Here is a 10,848-nt window from a genome sequence, read left to right as displayed (position 1 = left end):
GACACTCTCATGAGGTTTGTAAAATTCCCAAGATTTTTTTTTTCAGATAATGAGAGGAATTGGGGGGCATCCATTGAAGCAATAGCAATTAATGTCTTCTGAAATTATGTTGCTACTAAGCTAACTTGCAAGTGCACTTTATATATCTTTAAGTAAAAGTTACTCTTAATGTTATGTCAATTTCTTGATGGGCAAGACTTTTGTTATCTTGTGAGAAAAGTTAGGACACTGCATAAACTCAAGGCCATTTGCCTGAGCAAGCGGTGGTCCTTTGCTAATCCCTAATGATTTTGTCTGTTAATCTCTCTCTGCCCCTTGACTCACAACAACAGTAAAGTTGAGTTATTAGTTAGTACTAATCCTTTAAAAGCTTTTACCGATGTTGTTATCGCTATTCAAGTTATTTTATAGTTGTACTTTGAGTGAATTGCCACCTGATTTGTAGTTTATAGATATAAATTAACTGTTATCTGGAAACATGTAAACATAGTGAAACAGAAGCAATGATTAATACCATGTAATTGTAACTTGGTGTGTGTGAATAAAAAAGGAGCTGTACTAGCATTTGGCAGAGATGCCTGGCAGTAAATGCTAACTAGAGAATAAAGAGAAAGAAAAGAATTCGGCTCTCTCACCTGAATTTCGCCGACACCGTCTCCTCCTGTGGGACCCCTGGATCCCCCCCACCCCACCCCACCCCCCCCCCCCCGGGGCTGGACCCCGGTACCATAGCCTGACATTGTGTTTGCCCTGTTGGGCCGCTTAGGATTGGCTTATTGGCCACCACCCTTTGTGGGGAAAAGGGGTGTGGCAGGTATGGCTGGCCCTACCTGCCGGCTCATTGGACTGGCCATTGTACTTGGGGTCGCTTGTTTATCTATGGCAAGATGGTACCGACATTGCCACAGAAGCCCCAGAATTGGGACCCCGTGTATCACCGCTGGCACAGGGAGAAGAGAGCTGCCTGGTGGTTTTACCCTGTGGCTCTCTTTGTACCGGGGGTGGGAGTTGGGAGTGGGGTGTGGGTGGCACTATTGATGTGGAATTACAGATTGAGGTGTTGGCCCAAGCCTTGAATGTCACTACCCAGATGCCGAAGGTAGTCTTACAGAACCACGTGGCCTTAGACTTGCTTACTGCAGCGCAACGCAGGGTGGTACTTCTACCCTTGCGCATATAGGCTGCTGTGTGTATATCCCCGACAATCAGCAGCAGATCTGAGGCTTTGCAGGAGGTGGATGCTGAAGTGTCAGCCATCGAGGCCCTATCAGAAGACCCTCTCTCCCACTGGTGGGAGAGCCTGGGGATGTCCTGGAGATGGGCCTTGCTTATTTTTAGCAGGTGTAGCAGGGGGGACTGTTGGTTCCTCTTTTGCTATTGTGGCTTCTGTGCCCAATAGAGTGCCCTGTGGGAGAAGGCCAGGCGCTCAGGCCTCGGGGGTGGGGTGGGGTGGGGTGGAGTGTGAGGTCCCAGTGCAAGCTAGAGCTCGTGGCGCCTGCGCAGTAGCTATACCGGAGGATGTGACCCCAGGAAGGGCAGGGGTGGGGGGGGGGGGCGGGCGGAGGGACGCTTACGCCGCCGCCGCCGTTGACCCCACAGGTAGCCTGCTGCCTTATCTATAGCTGCTGCCTTATCTATAGCTGATTCAGCAGGTGCTGGGGAGGTGCCTGCTGGGAACCCTCCTGCACTGTATAAAAACTGGCCTTGAACAATAAAGTGCTGCTGCGGCAGCTCTGTAGCCTTTTCCTCCATGCTGGCTCTGCGTGCATTCTTTTCCCTTCCACACCACCCCTTCTAAGGGGGCCCTTGGACCTGGACACCTACCAATGTCGCATTTCAAGGAGCACCGCTGAGACAACCCCTCATAAGCATGCTGGTCTTGGATTCTGACCAAGGGGATTGAGCTGTGCTGCTATAGCCATATTTGCATAATTTTTGACCAATCAGGGGCTCCACAACAATGAATGCAGATTCAGCCAATCAGGACAGTGCTGTTTGAACCAAACAAACAATTTTTGGAATCTACCATTCTCGCGGTCAGGGACGTGGGGGTGGGGGTAGCAGTGAGGCAAGAAGTTCTTCCTGTATAACCCAGCCTCCCTCCAGGCTCTGGAACGGGGTTTCGCCACATTTTCCCGGCCTGTGGTCCTGAGATAACCCGGTGCTCGCTAGGTTCTCCCTTCGCCGTATGTTGTATTGGTGGCTCCTGTTGATGTGAGGGTGCTGGCAGAGGGTTTTTGCTCATAGCTGAGAGGATGTTGTGCCCCATCTTTAAACACCATGTTGGTTTGCTTTGGGTCGTGTTACCCACATTTGTGGTCGTTTTACTGGGCTGTGGGAAGTTTAAGCCAGTGCAGTGAGGCGAGGTCAGGTCACCCTCACTGTTAAGTCTCAGGGCAGCCTCAGGTTTGCGGTCCTGAGCTGCCAGTTCTGCCACTAGATAGTTTCAAGCTTTATCTGTTACTCTGTTCCCTCTTCTGCGATGAGGCAGGAGTCCAGTTCATGTTGGACGGTGTTTTGGGTCACCACACCGCTCACTTGAAAAGGTGTGGGAACACTTGCAAAATCAAACCCAATCAACAGCCATTCAAAAACCAAGGAAAAGAAATACAGGCTATCCGGTCACAGGTAAGCTCATTAGTAAAAATTTAAAACAGATTTGGCAAGTTAACTGGCCAGGCTGTGTAAAGCATTCCTGGTTCTCCGTGGTTTCGTTAATTTTCTCCAGTGCAGTGGCCTTCAGTTGCCACTTGTAGCCCACAAACAGGCGGTAAAATCAATTTAGAAAATGGGAGCCTGTCCCAGTAGAGCCCGAGCTCTAGTCGATCAGGCGTCCCCGATTCGAGTTCCCCGCGCTGTGGGACACACCTGCTTAACAGCAGGGCTGGCTGGCTGGCTGGCTGGCTGACTGGCTCTTCGAGACGACTCTTGAGGCGGCTATGAGGAATTCTTACTGGTACCGAGACCAACTGCCACTGGAGGGAAGACCCGATCCGACACACAAGTTAGTTGCAAGAACCACACAAGCAGTTTATCACTCACAAATCCTATGGCGTGCCTGGGTATTGCTTAAGGGAGCCCCGACGGCATGCTCCTCTCAGCTGTCCCTTGGTCAGAGCGGCATGGAGACACTGCCTGTTCAACGTTGGAGTCTGGACAACTAACTGCAGCTGCGGGCCCCTCGGCTTTAATACCCTTTCTGGCATACGCCATCTAACAGGTGTAAATCTACAGTATTATCACATCAAGCCACTTCTGGGGAGTTTCTGGCAGGGCGCTCTCTTTTTATGTTAAATCTACAGAATTGTCACACCAAGCCACTTTTAGGGAGTTCCTTGCAGGGAGCTCTTTTTTACCTTACATAATTTCACACACACACTAACTGGGTCCTGCGCAGAGGGCATAGTTTTGCTCATCATAACCCTACACACTGGATTAGGTCCCACCCAGAGGGTGTAGCCTTCTACACTTGCCTTAATGGCTTTTAATATTATATCATAACTTATTTCTATATATCTTCTATATTTTTCTATATTTCTATATATTTAATTACTGTAACATATTACTGTAACAGAACCGGTGCCTTTAATGATACAGAATAGGGTTGAGAATATCCCGTGTATGGGTGTGGGTGGGGGGGTTTATGTACATCTCGTTCCAATGTTTAGATGTGTGTGAATGTGCAGTAGGTAGTAGTATGAAATTATATCTTAGTGTAGTTTGGAGTCAGAAATCAGAGCTACTGTATGTATACAGTGATACTGTACCTCTACATGGAAATGTCACGTACTGTTTTCTTCTGAAACCATCTAATGCAAAATGGAGAGCAAAATCTCAAGGCCCAGGCTCAAGTTCCCCCCAAACCGTGCCATCTAGGTACCTGGGTATTTTTTCTGCCCAGGCCACACAGTCTGTGGGCTGGTCATGTGTTTGACATGCTTATAATGGGGGCTTGCAGCAATTGATGTTAATGTCACTAGTATTTACATCACGGATGCTGGTGCTATTAATAGATTTGTGACCCCATGTAAGGCTCTGTTCTAAGGAAGCCCTTTGTGTGTGTGGACTGTACTATCTGTTTTCATTTTCACAGCGATCTTGGGGTGCAGTTAGTATCCTGATTCACACATGAGGACATGGAGACCGCAGTCTTTATTCTCCAGAGCCTTTTCCCTGTTAGGGGTCAGGAGCCCTAGCCCTAGCCATAAGGGGGCCTCCGGCTTTAACCGACAGCCAACGCCCTGCTTCATTGCAGTGAGGACCCTAGGGGTGTTCCCCAATCCCCTTTCTCTTCTCTGCCATCCTTCTTCCTCTTTCTTTATGTACTTCAGTCTCAGACCCTGACCATATGCCAATCCTCTACCACATCGCCAGAAAATTCTGTCAGCAAGGCTGAATCTGATGTCTCTGGGGATATAAAAACACATTCCTCCCCAGATCATCTGCATTCAGGAACAGCTTGGGGGCGCAGCTCAGTGAACTGGTTTCTCGGTTACTCTCATTTAGGAGCAGGCTAAGTCTGGGGCTGTGGCTATTGGTGGGCCTTCCAGATGCCCCGCCCATGGGCAGTTGTCTGTATTCCCTGACCCTGCCAAGGACCTTGGAAGCTACTCGCAGAGGTCCGGTCTGGGCCTGCTCCTGGTCTGTTAACTTCAAGAACACCAAGAGCCGGGGCGTCTTGTGCCCAACTCCGTCATGTAAGGCAAAGAGCCGAAGGGCAGTCAAATGAGGCCCCTCATCCAGCATTTCCTGGCCAGCTAATGGTGTGCCCGGCACTACTTGGGTGCTGGTGCTACAGAGGTGAATAAGGACAAATTCTTCCCCCGAGAAAGGCTGCCAGCTTCATGGCGAGGGTATGGGAGTAGGAAGGGGTGGTTAGGATAGGATGGGGCGGGGGGGGGGGGGGGCATGGAGGAGGGCCCAAAGAGATGAAGGCCAAGTGGAGAAAGGGAAGGGGCTGAATTTTGAAGAGCAGGGCTGGGGCTCTCCTGGCTCCAAAAAGGGGGCGGGCATTCCACACAGAAAACCCGGAATGTGTGAAGACGTCGTGTACTTGGGGATTGCACACGTTCTGTGGGGCTAGACCTACTGTTTCAGCTGGCAGAACCCCTGCGATCCGGAGAAGGTCTGAAAAATACCAGAAAGTAGGCGTATTTAAAAAATAAATTTTATTGGAATCTCTTAAATTTAGCAACGGTGAACAGATCAGCCAAAACTAATTGGACGCTTATTCTGCACTAGACACTGTGTCAGATACTTTATAAGAAGCGTCACTTTTAGTATCTCCGACAACACCCATTAAATGCTATTAGATGTCGTGGTCCCTGCTTTACAAATGGGCAACAGTGAAGCCTACAGAGACTGATTTGCTGAAGTCGCCTACCTGTTCTGTTATATGGGCAAGACCAGGATTGAAATTCGAGTTAGTCTAACCGCAGAGTCCCTTGTAGTCGTGAAGCTCCAGTGCTCTGAGAACTGCCATACCAAAGAAGGCAGGCCTCATTCTGAAGGGAATTGGGAAGGAGGTGGGAAGTTTGCAAGCAAGCAAGCAAGCAAGCAGGCCCCCCCCCCCCCCCCAAAAAAAAAGATGGATTCGGAGAAAGGAGAATTCACACACAGAGTGGAAGCTTAGTGGCAGGGCAGCGAGTCTAGCCTGAAAATGTAAGCCTCTAGATCAGAGCCAGTGAGGTCATCAGTTAAGTCAGGGCCCTTGGATGGAGGGAGGGTGACAGAATTGAAAATCTGAAAATAGATTTGGTGACTCATGAGATTTGCTCAAAGGACAGGAGGAAGGACCTTATGCCCTAAACAGGTTAGGGGTGGGGTGGGATGGGGTGGAGGGTTGGGACTGGGGAGCTGAAGGTGTCTTCTGTTGAGATGAGAACTATGGAAGGGAATAAGAGTGTGGGGAAGAGAGCTGATGCAGTTTTGGAAATAAACTGAGTTCAAAGTGCCTACTACCCGTCCAGAAGGACCTAGCCACAAGGCAGTTAGAAAAATATCGGTGTAGACCCTTATCCTGCAGGACAAGGGTCTCAGCAGGAGCTAACGATCTGGGAGCACCCGTCAGTGGCAGAGATGTGGAAAATGGGGAATCCATGATCTCGCTTGAGTTTCAGGGAGGAAAAAGACAAAGGGCTGCATGGGTGAAGCCCGGAGGCTATCGATAGGCCTGACAGAGAAAGAGGAGGAGAACAGAAGGCCGAGATGGGACCTGGAGACGGGTAAGGAGGACGACCAGGAGAGGGTGTGAACCCAAAGGTCAAGGCCCCTGCCAACAAAGCAAAGGCGTCAACAGGGCCATAATACCGCGTGGTTCCTCTCTGCACCCGCACAGGCACCAGTCCCCCAGGCAGAATTCAGTCTGTACGAAGATGGTTTCCCACTACCTAAGAATCCCAGGTTCAGGGTAGACTTTTCCTGCAACCAAGGTAGCCACGCAGAAGAGCATTCATTTACCTCGTCCTTCATTATCCTTTAACTCTCCTCTTGAGAGTAGAGAAATGACTTAAGTACAGAAATGACTCCACGTTAAAACCTACATCCTAAAGCAGGGGTCCCCAAACTACGGCCCGCAGGCCACATGCGGCCCCCTGAGGCCATTTATCTGGCCCCCGCCGCACTTCCGGAAGGGGCACCTCTTTCATTGGTGGTCAGTGAGAGGAGCACTGTATGTGGCAGCCCTCCAACGGTCTGAGGGACAGTGAACTGGCCCCCTGTGTAAAAAGTTTGGGGACCCCTGTAAAGTGTTCCTTGGATTGATGAACTCGTCTGCGCCGGTCGGTCTCCCAAACAAATAGAAGGATCTGAAACAATGCCGCGAGGGTAGGTAGGCCTTTACAGTGACAGGAATGCAGAGCTGTACATATTCTCTTTCTTGACTGGATGTCCACAATGCCACTAAACTCGAAATTCAGACAGGGAGACTTCCAGGAAGTTAAAGGGGGTGGGGGGTGGTGAGTCTGGTAAATGAAGCCAGTGACCGAGGGACACCTGACACCGGCATCTCAGGTTCCAGGGTCTGCTCAGCTGCTCCAGGACTGGAGCTGCTGGGCAAGTCCCTCACCCGCGAGCCTCAGACCGTACCTCACAAAGTCCTGTGTCCGTATGTCCCTGCAAGTTTTGCCTTGAGGATGAAGGAGATGATGGGTGCGAAGGTGGTGCCCCCCCCCCCTCCCCGCGCGCAGGTACACTCACTCACCCACACACCTCTAAGAGTACAGTCCCGGGCCAAGGGGTCCAGCCTGTGCGGGGGTCTACGCGGAGACCTAGAGGCATGCTTTGGAAATTGCCGTGATTCTGAAAGAGACATGTGGCAACCAGTGGCAGGACGGCCACAGACCCTACAGTGCTCTCCCCTTTTCTGACGCATCTCGAGGGGCAACAGGATCTTTAAAAAACGTGGAGGAACCGCGTCTGGGCAGAATAGTCGAGACACAGGTCGAAGCTTCCTGACTCCTCGTTGTCTCTGCGGTCCCTCCCCTTGAAGGCCCAACTCACGAGTGGCCCAGAGTGGGTCTGTCCACACACGCTGCCCCCGCCCCCACATCCACGCGGGTTTTGATCAGGAAGAGTGGGAGGCATCATCGAATTGGCGAGTGAGGCCCGAAGGTAGCGGCCGTAGAGACGCAGGAATCCCGGACTGTTACTAACCGGCAGAAACCCGCAGGACAGAGCGGGGAGACTGCCCTCGCCTCGGCCCTAGAGCGGCTCGGGGTAGGGCCACTTCCTTCCGGCAGGGGCGAGGGGCGGGGGGCGGGGGGGATGCGCAACCTTTAGCGCGCTGCGCTCTCGACTGCCAACTCAAGAGCGTCCCCCAGCTTGACCCCTCCCGACCCGAGGTCCCCTTCGTGGGAAAGTCCGCCCCCAGGAGAAACGAATCCGGTCGTCCTCATCTTACACGCCCCAACCTTAGCCTACGTGTTGGGAGCCCAAGCAATCAATGGTTGCACCACCCGGTTCTGAATGCCCTTCTCTGCCGAGGCGTGTGTAAGTACAGAAAAGTCCCGGTGAAACAGCTCCCTTGCCATTGCTGTTGTGGGTGGCTCTGAAAAGAGCCTTTGGGTGGGATGGGGCCATGGAACCTCGGACCGAGCGCGCGCTTCTTAGGCCCGCTCCCCGCGGATGCGGCGAGCCAGTTGGATGTCTTTGGGCATGATGGTCACGCGCTTGGCATGGATGGCACACAGGTTGGTGTCTTCGAACAGCCCCACCAGGTAGGCCTCGCTCGCCTCCTGCAGCGCCATCACGGCCGAACTCTGGAAGCGCAGGTCGGTCTTGAAGTCCTGCGCGATCTCGCGTACCAGGCGCTGGAAGGGCAGCTTGCGGATCAGCAGCTCGGTGGACTTCTGGTAGCGACGGATCTCGCGCAGGGCTACCGTGCCGGGCCGGTAGCGGTGAGGCTTCTTGACGCCGCCAGTGGCCGGGGCGCTCTTGCGAGCCGCCTTGGTAGCCAGCTGTTTCCGGGGAGCCTTTCCACCGGTCGACTTGCGGGCAGTCTGCTTAGTACGGGCCATAGTGAGCCGAGGCGCAAACCGAAAGGCGCTGCGGCGAGCGAGGGATAGCGAGGTTGTGGCCCCCTTCAGCGGTCCTTTTATAGACACAGTCTTTTCCCGATTGGGCGGGGCGATAGCGTTGAAAGTCCCGCGCTGGCTGCCCATTGGCTGTGATGTCATCCTCCCCGCAGTGTCCGATTGGCTGGGGCAGAATGCTCCGTGCCCCCACCCACCCGCCCGCCTCACTTTCTATTTGGCCAGTTTGCCAACAGTTTTCTCTACCTAGTCTTTCCTTTCTTCCAGGCTGTGTCTTTTTTTTGTTTGTTTGGAAACCACAACTGTATCAGAATGTTCCTCCGCAGCCCTTCACTCCCTCGGACAGGCTACCCGCGATGCGCTCTTCCTTTCCACGCCTTGTAGCTCCCAAATCGAACCTCAATCTTCCGTCTGTCCCCCGCCCCCTGGTGGCCATGTTACCTTCTCAGAGCCCCTTAGTTGGTCTTAAGGACCGCTTTTCCCGCCTTTCGGATCGGAAAATTGCCTGGTCCCCCCGCCCCGGGCACAAGACCCCCGCCTCCGAAAACTAAAGTGGGGACCCCCATCTCCAACTTGTTTTGATCTTCGAGCAAAAAAACAAATAAAACCCCAGACAGTCGGCTCAGGCTGAGCCCGACTCGCTACATTCCCCTAAACTGCCCGCTTCCCTACCGACTGGGGCGTCCCCTTCCTACTTAGGTCTCAAGGGCCGGGCCAAGGGCTCCAGGTTGGCTGGGGGAGTTGCTGGCCACCTAACTGAGATGTAGAGTCTCCACCTGCGTTAGTGTGTCAAGTTTTAGGGACGGTTAGGAGCCGAAGGCGAGTGGCCCTCCCCCACCCCGCGTAGAGGTAGGGTCGGCACTTAAGCGGAGTGGAGACAACTGGTTAATACATACAACAGCTCTTTTATTTGGAAAACGTGGGTGGCTCTTAAAAGAGCCTTTTGATTTCTCAGGTGCCTTTTCGAAGCGGGGGCTGGGTGGGCGCCGGCCTCACTTGCCCTTTGCCTTGTGGTGGCTCTCCGTCTTCTTCGGGAGCAGCACAGCCTGAATGTTGGGCAGGACGCCGCCCTGGGCGATGGTGACTTTGCCCAACAGCTTATTCAGCTCCTCATCGTTGCGAATGGCCAGCTGCAGATGACGAGGAATGATACGCGTCTTCTTGTTGTCTCGGGCGGCATTGCCCGCCAGCTCCAGGATCTCGGCTGTCAGGTACTCCAACACCGCCGCCATGTAGACGGGTGCGCCAGCGCCCACCCGCTCAGCGTAGTTGCCTTTGCGCAGCAGGCGGTGCACACGCCCCACGGGGAACTGAAGGCCAGCGCGGGACGAACGGGACTTCGCCTTTGCTCGAGCCTTGCCTCCCTGCTTGCCACGACCAGACATGACGACAAATAGCAAAGCACACACCTCCCGCCTAAAGGCCGCGAAAGTCGCCCTAGACGGCTCCGCTCCACCTTTTTATAGGCAGAACGGCGATTGTCCACCGAGTGCTTTGATTGGCTACAGCATAGCTTTGTCCTGATGACCAGTAGGAGGGCGCAGGCAGAATCCACTCATTTGCATACTACCGTCTCTCTTCATCCCCCCCCCCCCCCCCCGCTCCGCAGTGAAAACGCGCCAATCACAACGCAGCGTACTCAACGCCGTAATTTGCATACAGCCTCTATAAGTACCGAGGTGCTTCCGGCAGCCTCGGTCTCGCTGTTGTGCTGGCGGTCCTCGTTCTTTGTGCCGCTGGTGCTCCCTGCTATGCCTGAGCCGGCGAAATCCGCTCCGGCGCCTAAGAAAGGCTCCAAGAAAGCGGTCACCAAAGCCCAAAAGAAGGATGGCAAGAAGCGGAAGCGCAGTCGGAAGGAGAGCTACTCCATCTACGTGTACAAGGTGCTTAAACAGGTGCACCCAGACACCGGCATCTCGTCCAAGGCCATGGGCATCATGAACTCCTTCGTCAACGACATCTTTGAGCGCATTGCCGGCGAGGCCTCCCGCCTGGCGCATTACAACAAGCGCTCCACCATCACCTCCCGGGAGATCCAGACGGCCGTGCGCCTGCTGCTGCCCGGCGAGCTGGCCAAGCACGCCGTGTCCGAAGGCACCAAGGCCGTCACCAAGTACACCAGCTCCAAGTGAGTCCTTCCCGGGACGCGGCGCTCGCACGAGTCGTCGGCCGCTTGACCCCCAAAGGCTCTTTTCAGAGCCACCTTCCTCCTCAGTGAAAGAGCTTGTCGCTTCTCCCACGTCCAACGTACTGTTCTTTACCGTTACGCTTACCTCTTTCCCAGTAGAAATCGTCAACCTTTTTTAAGGGTGGCGGG

At 53.6% G+C, this 10,848-nt stretch overlaps 3 protein-coding genes across 3 annotated transcripts; 1 reads left to right on the top strand and 2 right to left on the bottom strand.

The window, feature by feature from the left end:
* Positions 1-5,179: 5,179 nt before the first annotated feature.
* On the bottom strand, positions 5,180-8,553 carry LOC136400512 (histone H3). Its single transcript, XM_066377322.1, has one exon. The coding sequence runs from the start codon at positions 8,514-8,516 to the stop codon at positions 8,106-8,108; it is 411 nt and encodes a 136-aa protein (XP_066233419.1). The 5' UTR covers positions 8,517-8,553; the 3' UTR covers positions 5,180-8,105.
* An 863-nt stretch (positions 8,554-9,416) lies between these two features.
* Positions 9,417-10,065, bottom strand: LOC136400511 (histone H2A type 2-A). Its single transcript, XM_066377320.1, has one exon. The coding sequence runs from the start codon at positions 9,914-9,916 to the stop codon at positions 9,524-9,526; it is 393 nt and encodes a 130-aa protein (XP_066233417.1). The 5' UTR covers positions 9,917-10,065; the 3' UTR covers positions 9,417-9,523.
* On the top strand, positions 10,055-10,832 carry LOC136400510 (histone H2B type 2-E-like). The gene has a single exon (XM_066377319.1). It carries the CDS (start codon positions 10,055-10,057, stop codon positions 10,661-10,663), a length of 609 nt encoding a protein of 202 aa, XP_066233416.1. The 3' UTR covers positions 10,664-10,832.
* Positions 10,833-10,848: the final 16 nt, after the last annotated feature.

Source organism: Saccopteryx leptura, chromosome 3, assembly GCF_036850995.1.
Source record: "Saccopteryx leptura isolate mSacLep1 chromosome 3, mSacLep1_pri_phased_curated, whole genome shotgun sequence".
NCBI classification, from domain to species: Eukaryota; Metazoa; Chordata; class Mammalia; order Chiroptera; family Emballonuridae; genus Saccopteryx; species Saccopteryx leptura.
The sequence above is the reverse complement of the archived record's forward strand: the minus strand, read 5'-3'. Positions and strand labels throughout refer to the sequence as shown.

What these genes read in the sequence shown, in the direction of transcription:
- LOC136400512 (XM_066377322.1), bottom strand. Translation starts at nt 8,516, where the DNA reads ATGGCCCGTACTAAGCAGACTGCCCGCAAGTCGACCGGTGGAAAGGCT.
- LOC136400511 (XM_066377320.1), bottom strand. Translation starts at nt 9,916, where the DNA reads ATGTCTGGTCGTGGCAAGCAGGGAGGCAAGGCTCGAGCAAAGGCGAAG.
- LOC136400510 (XM_066377319.1), top strand. Translation starts at nt 10,055, where the DNA reads ATGACCAGTAGGAGGGCGCAGGCAGAATCCACTCATTTGCATACTACC.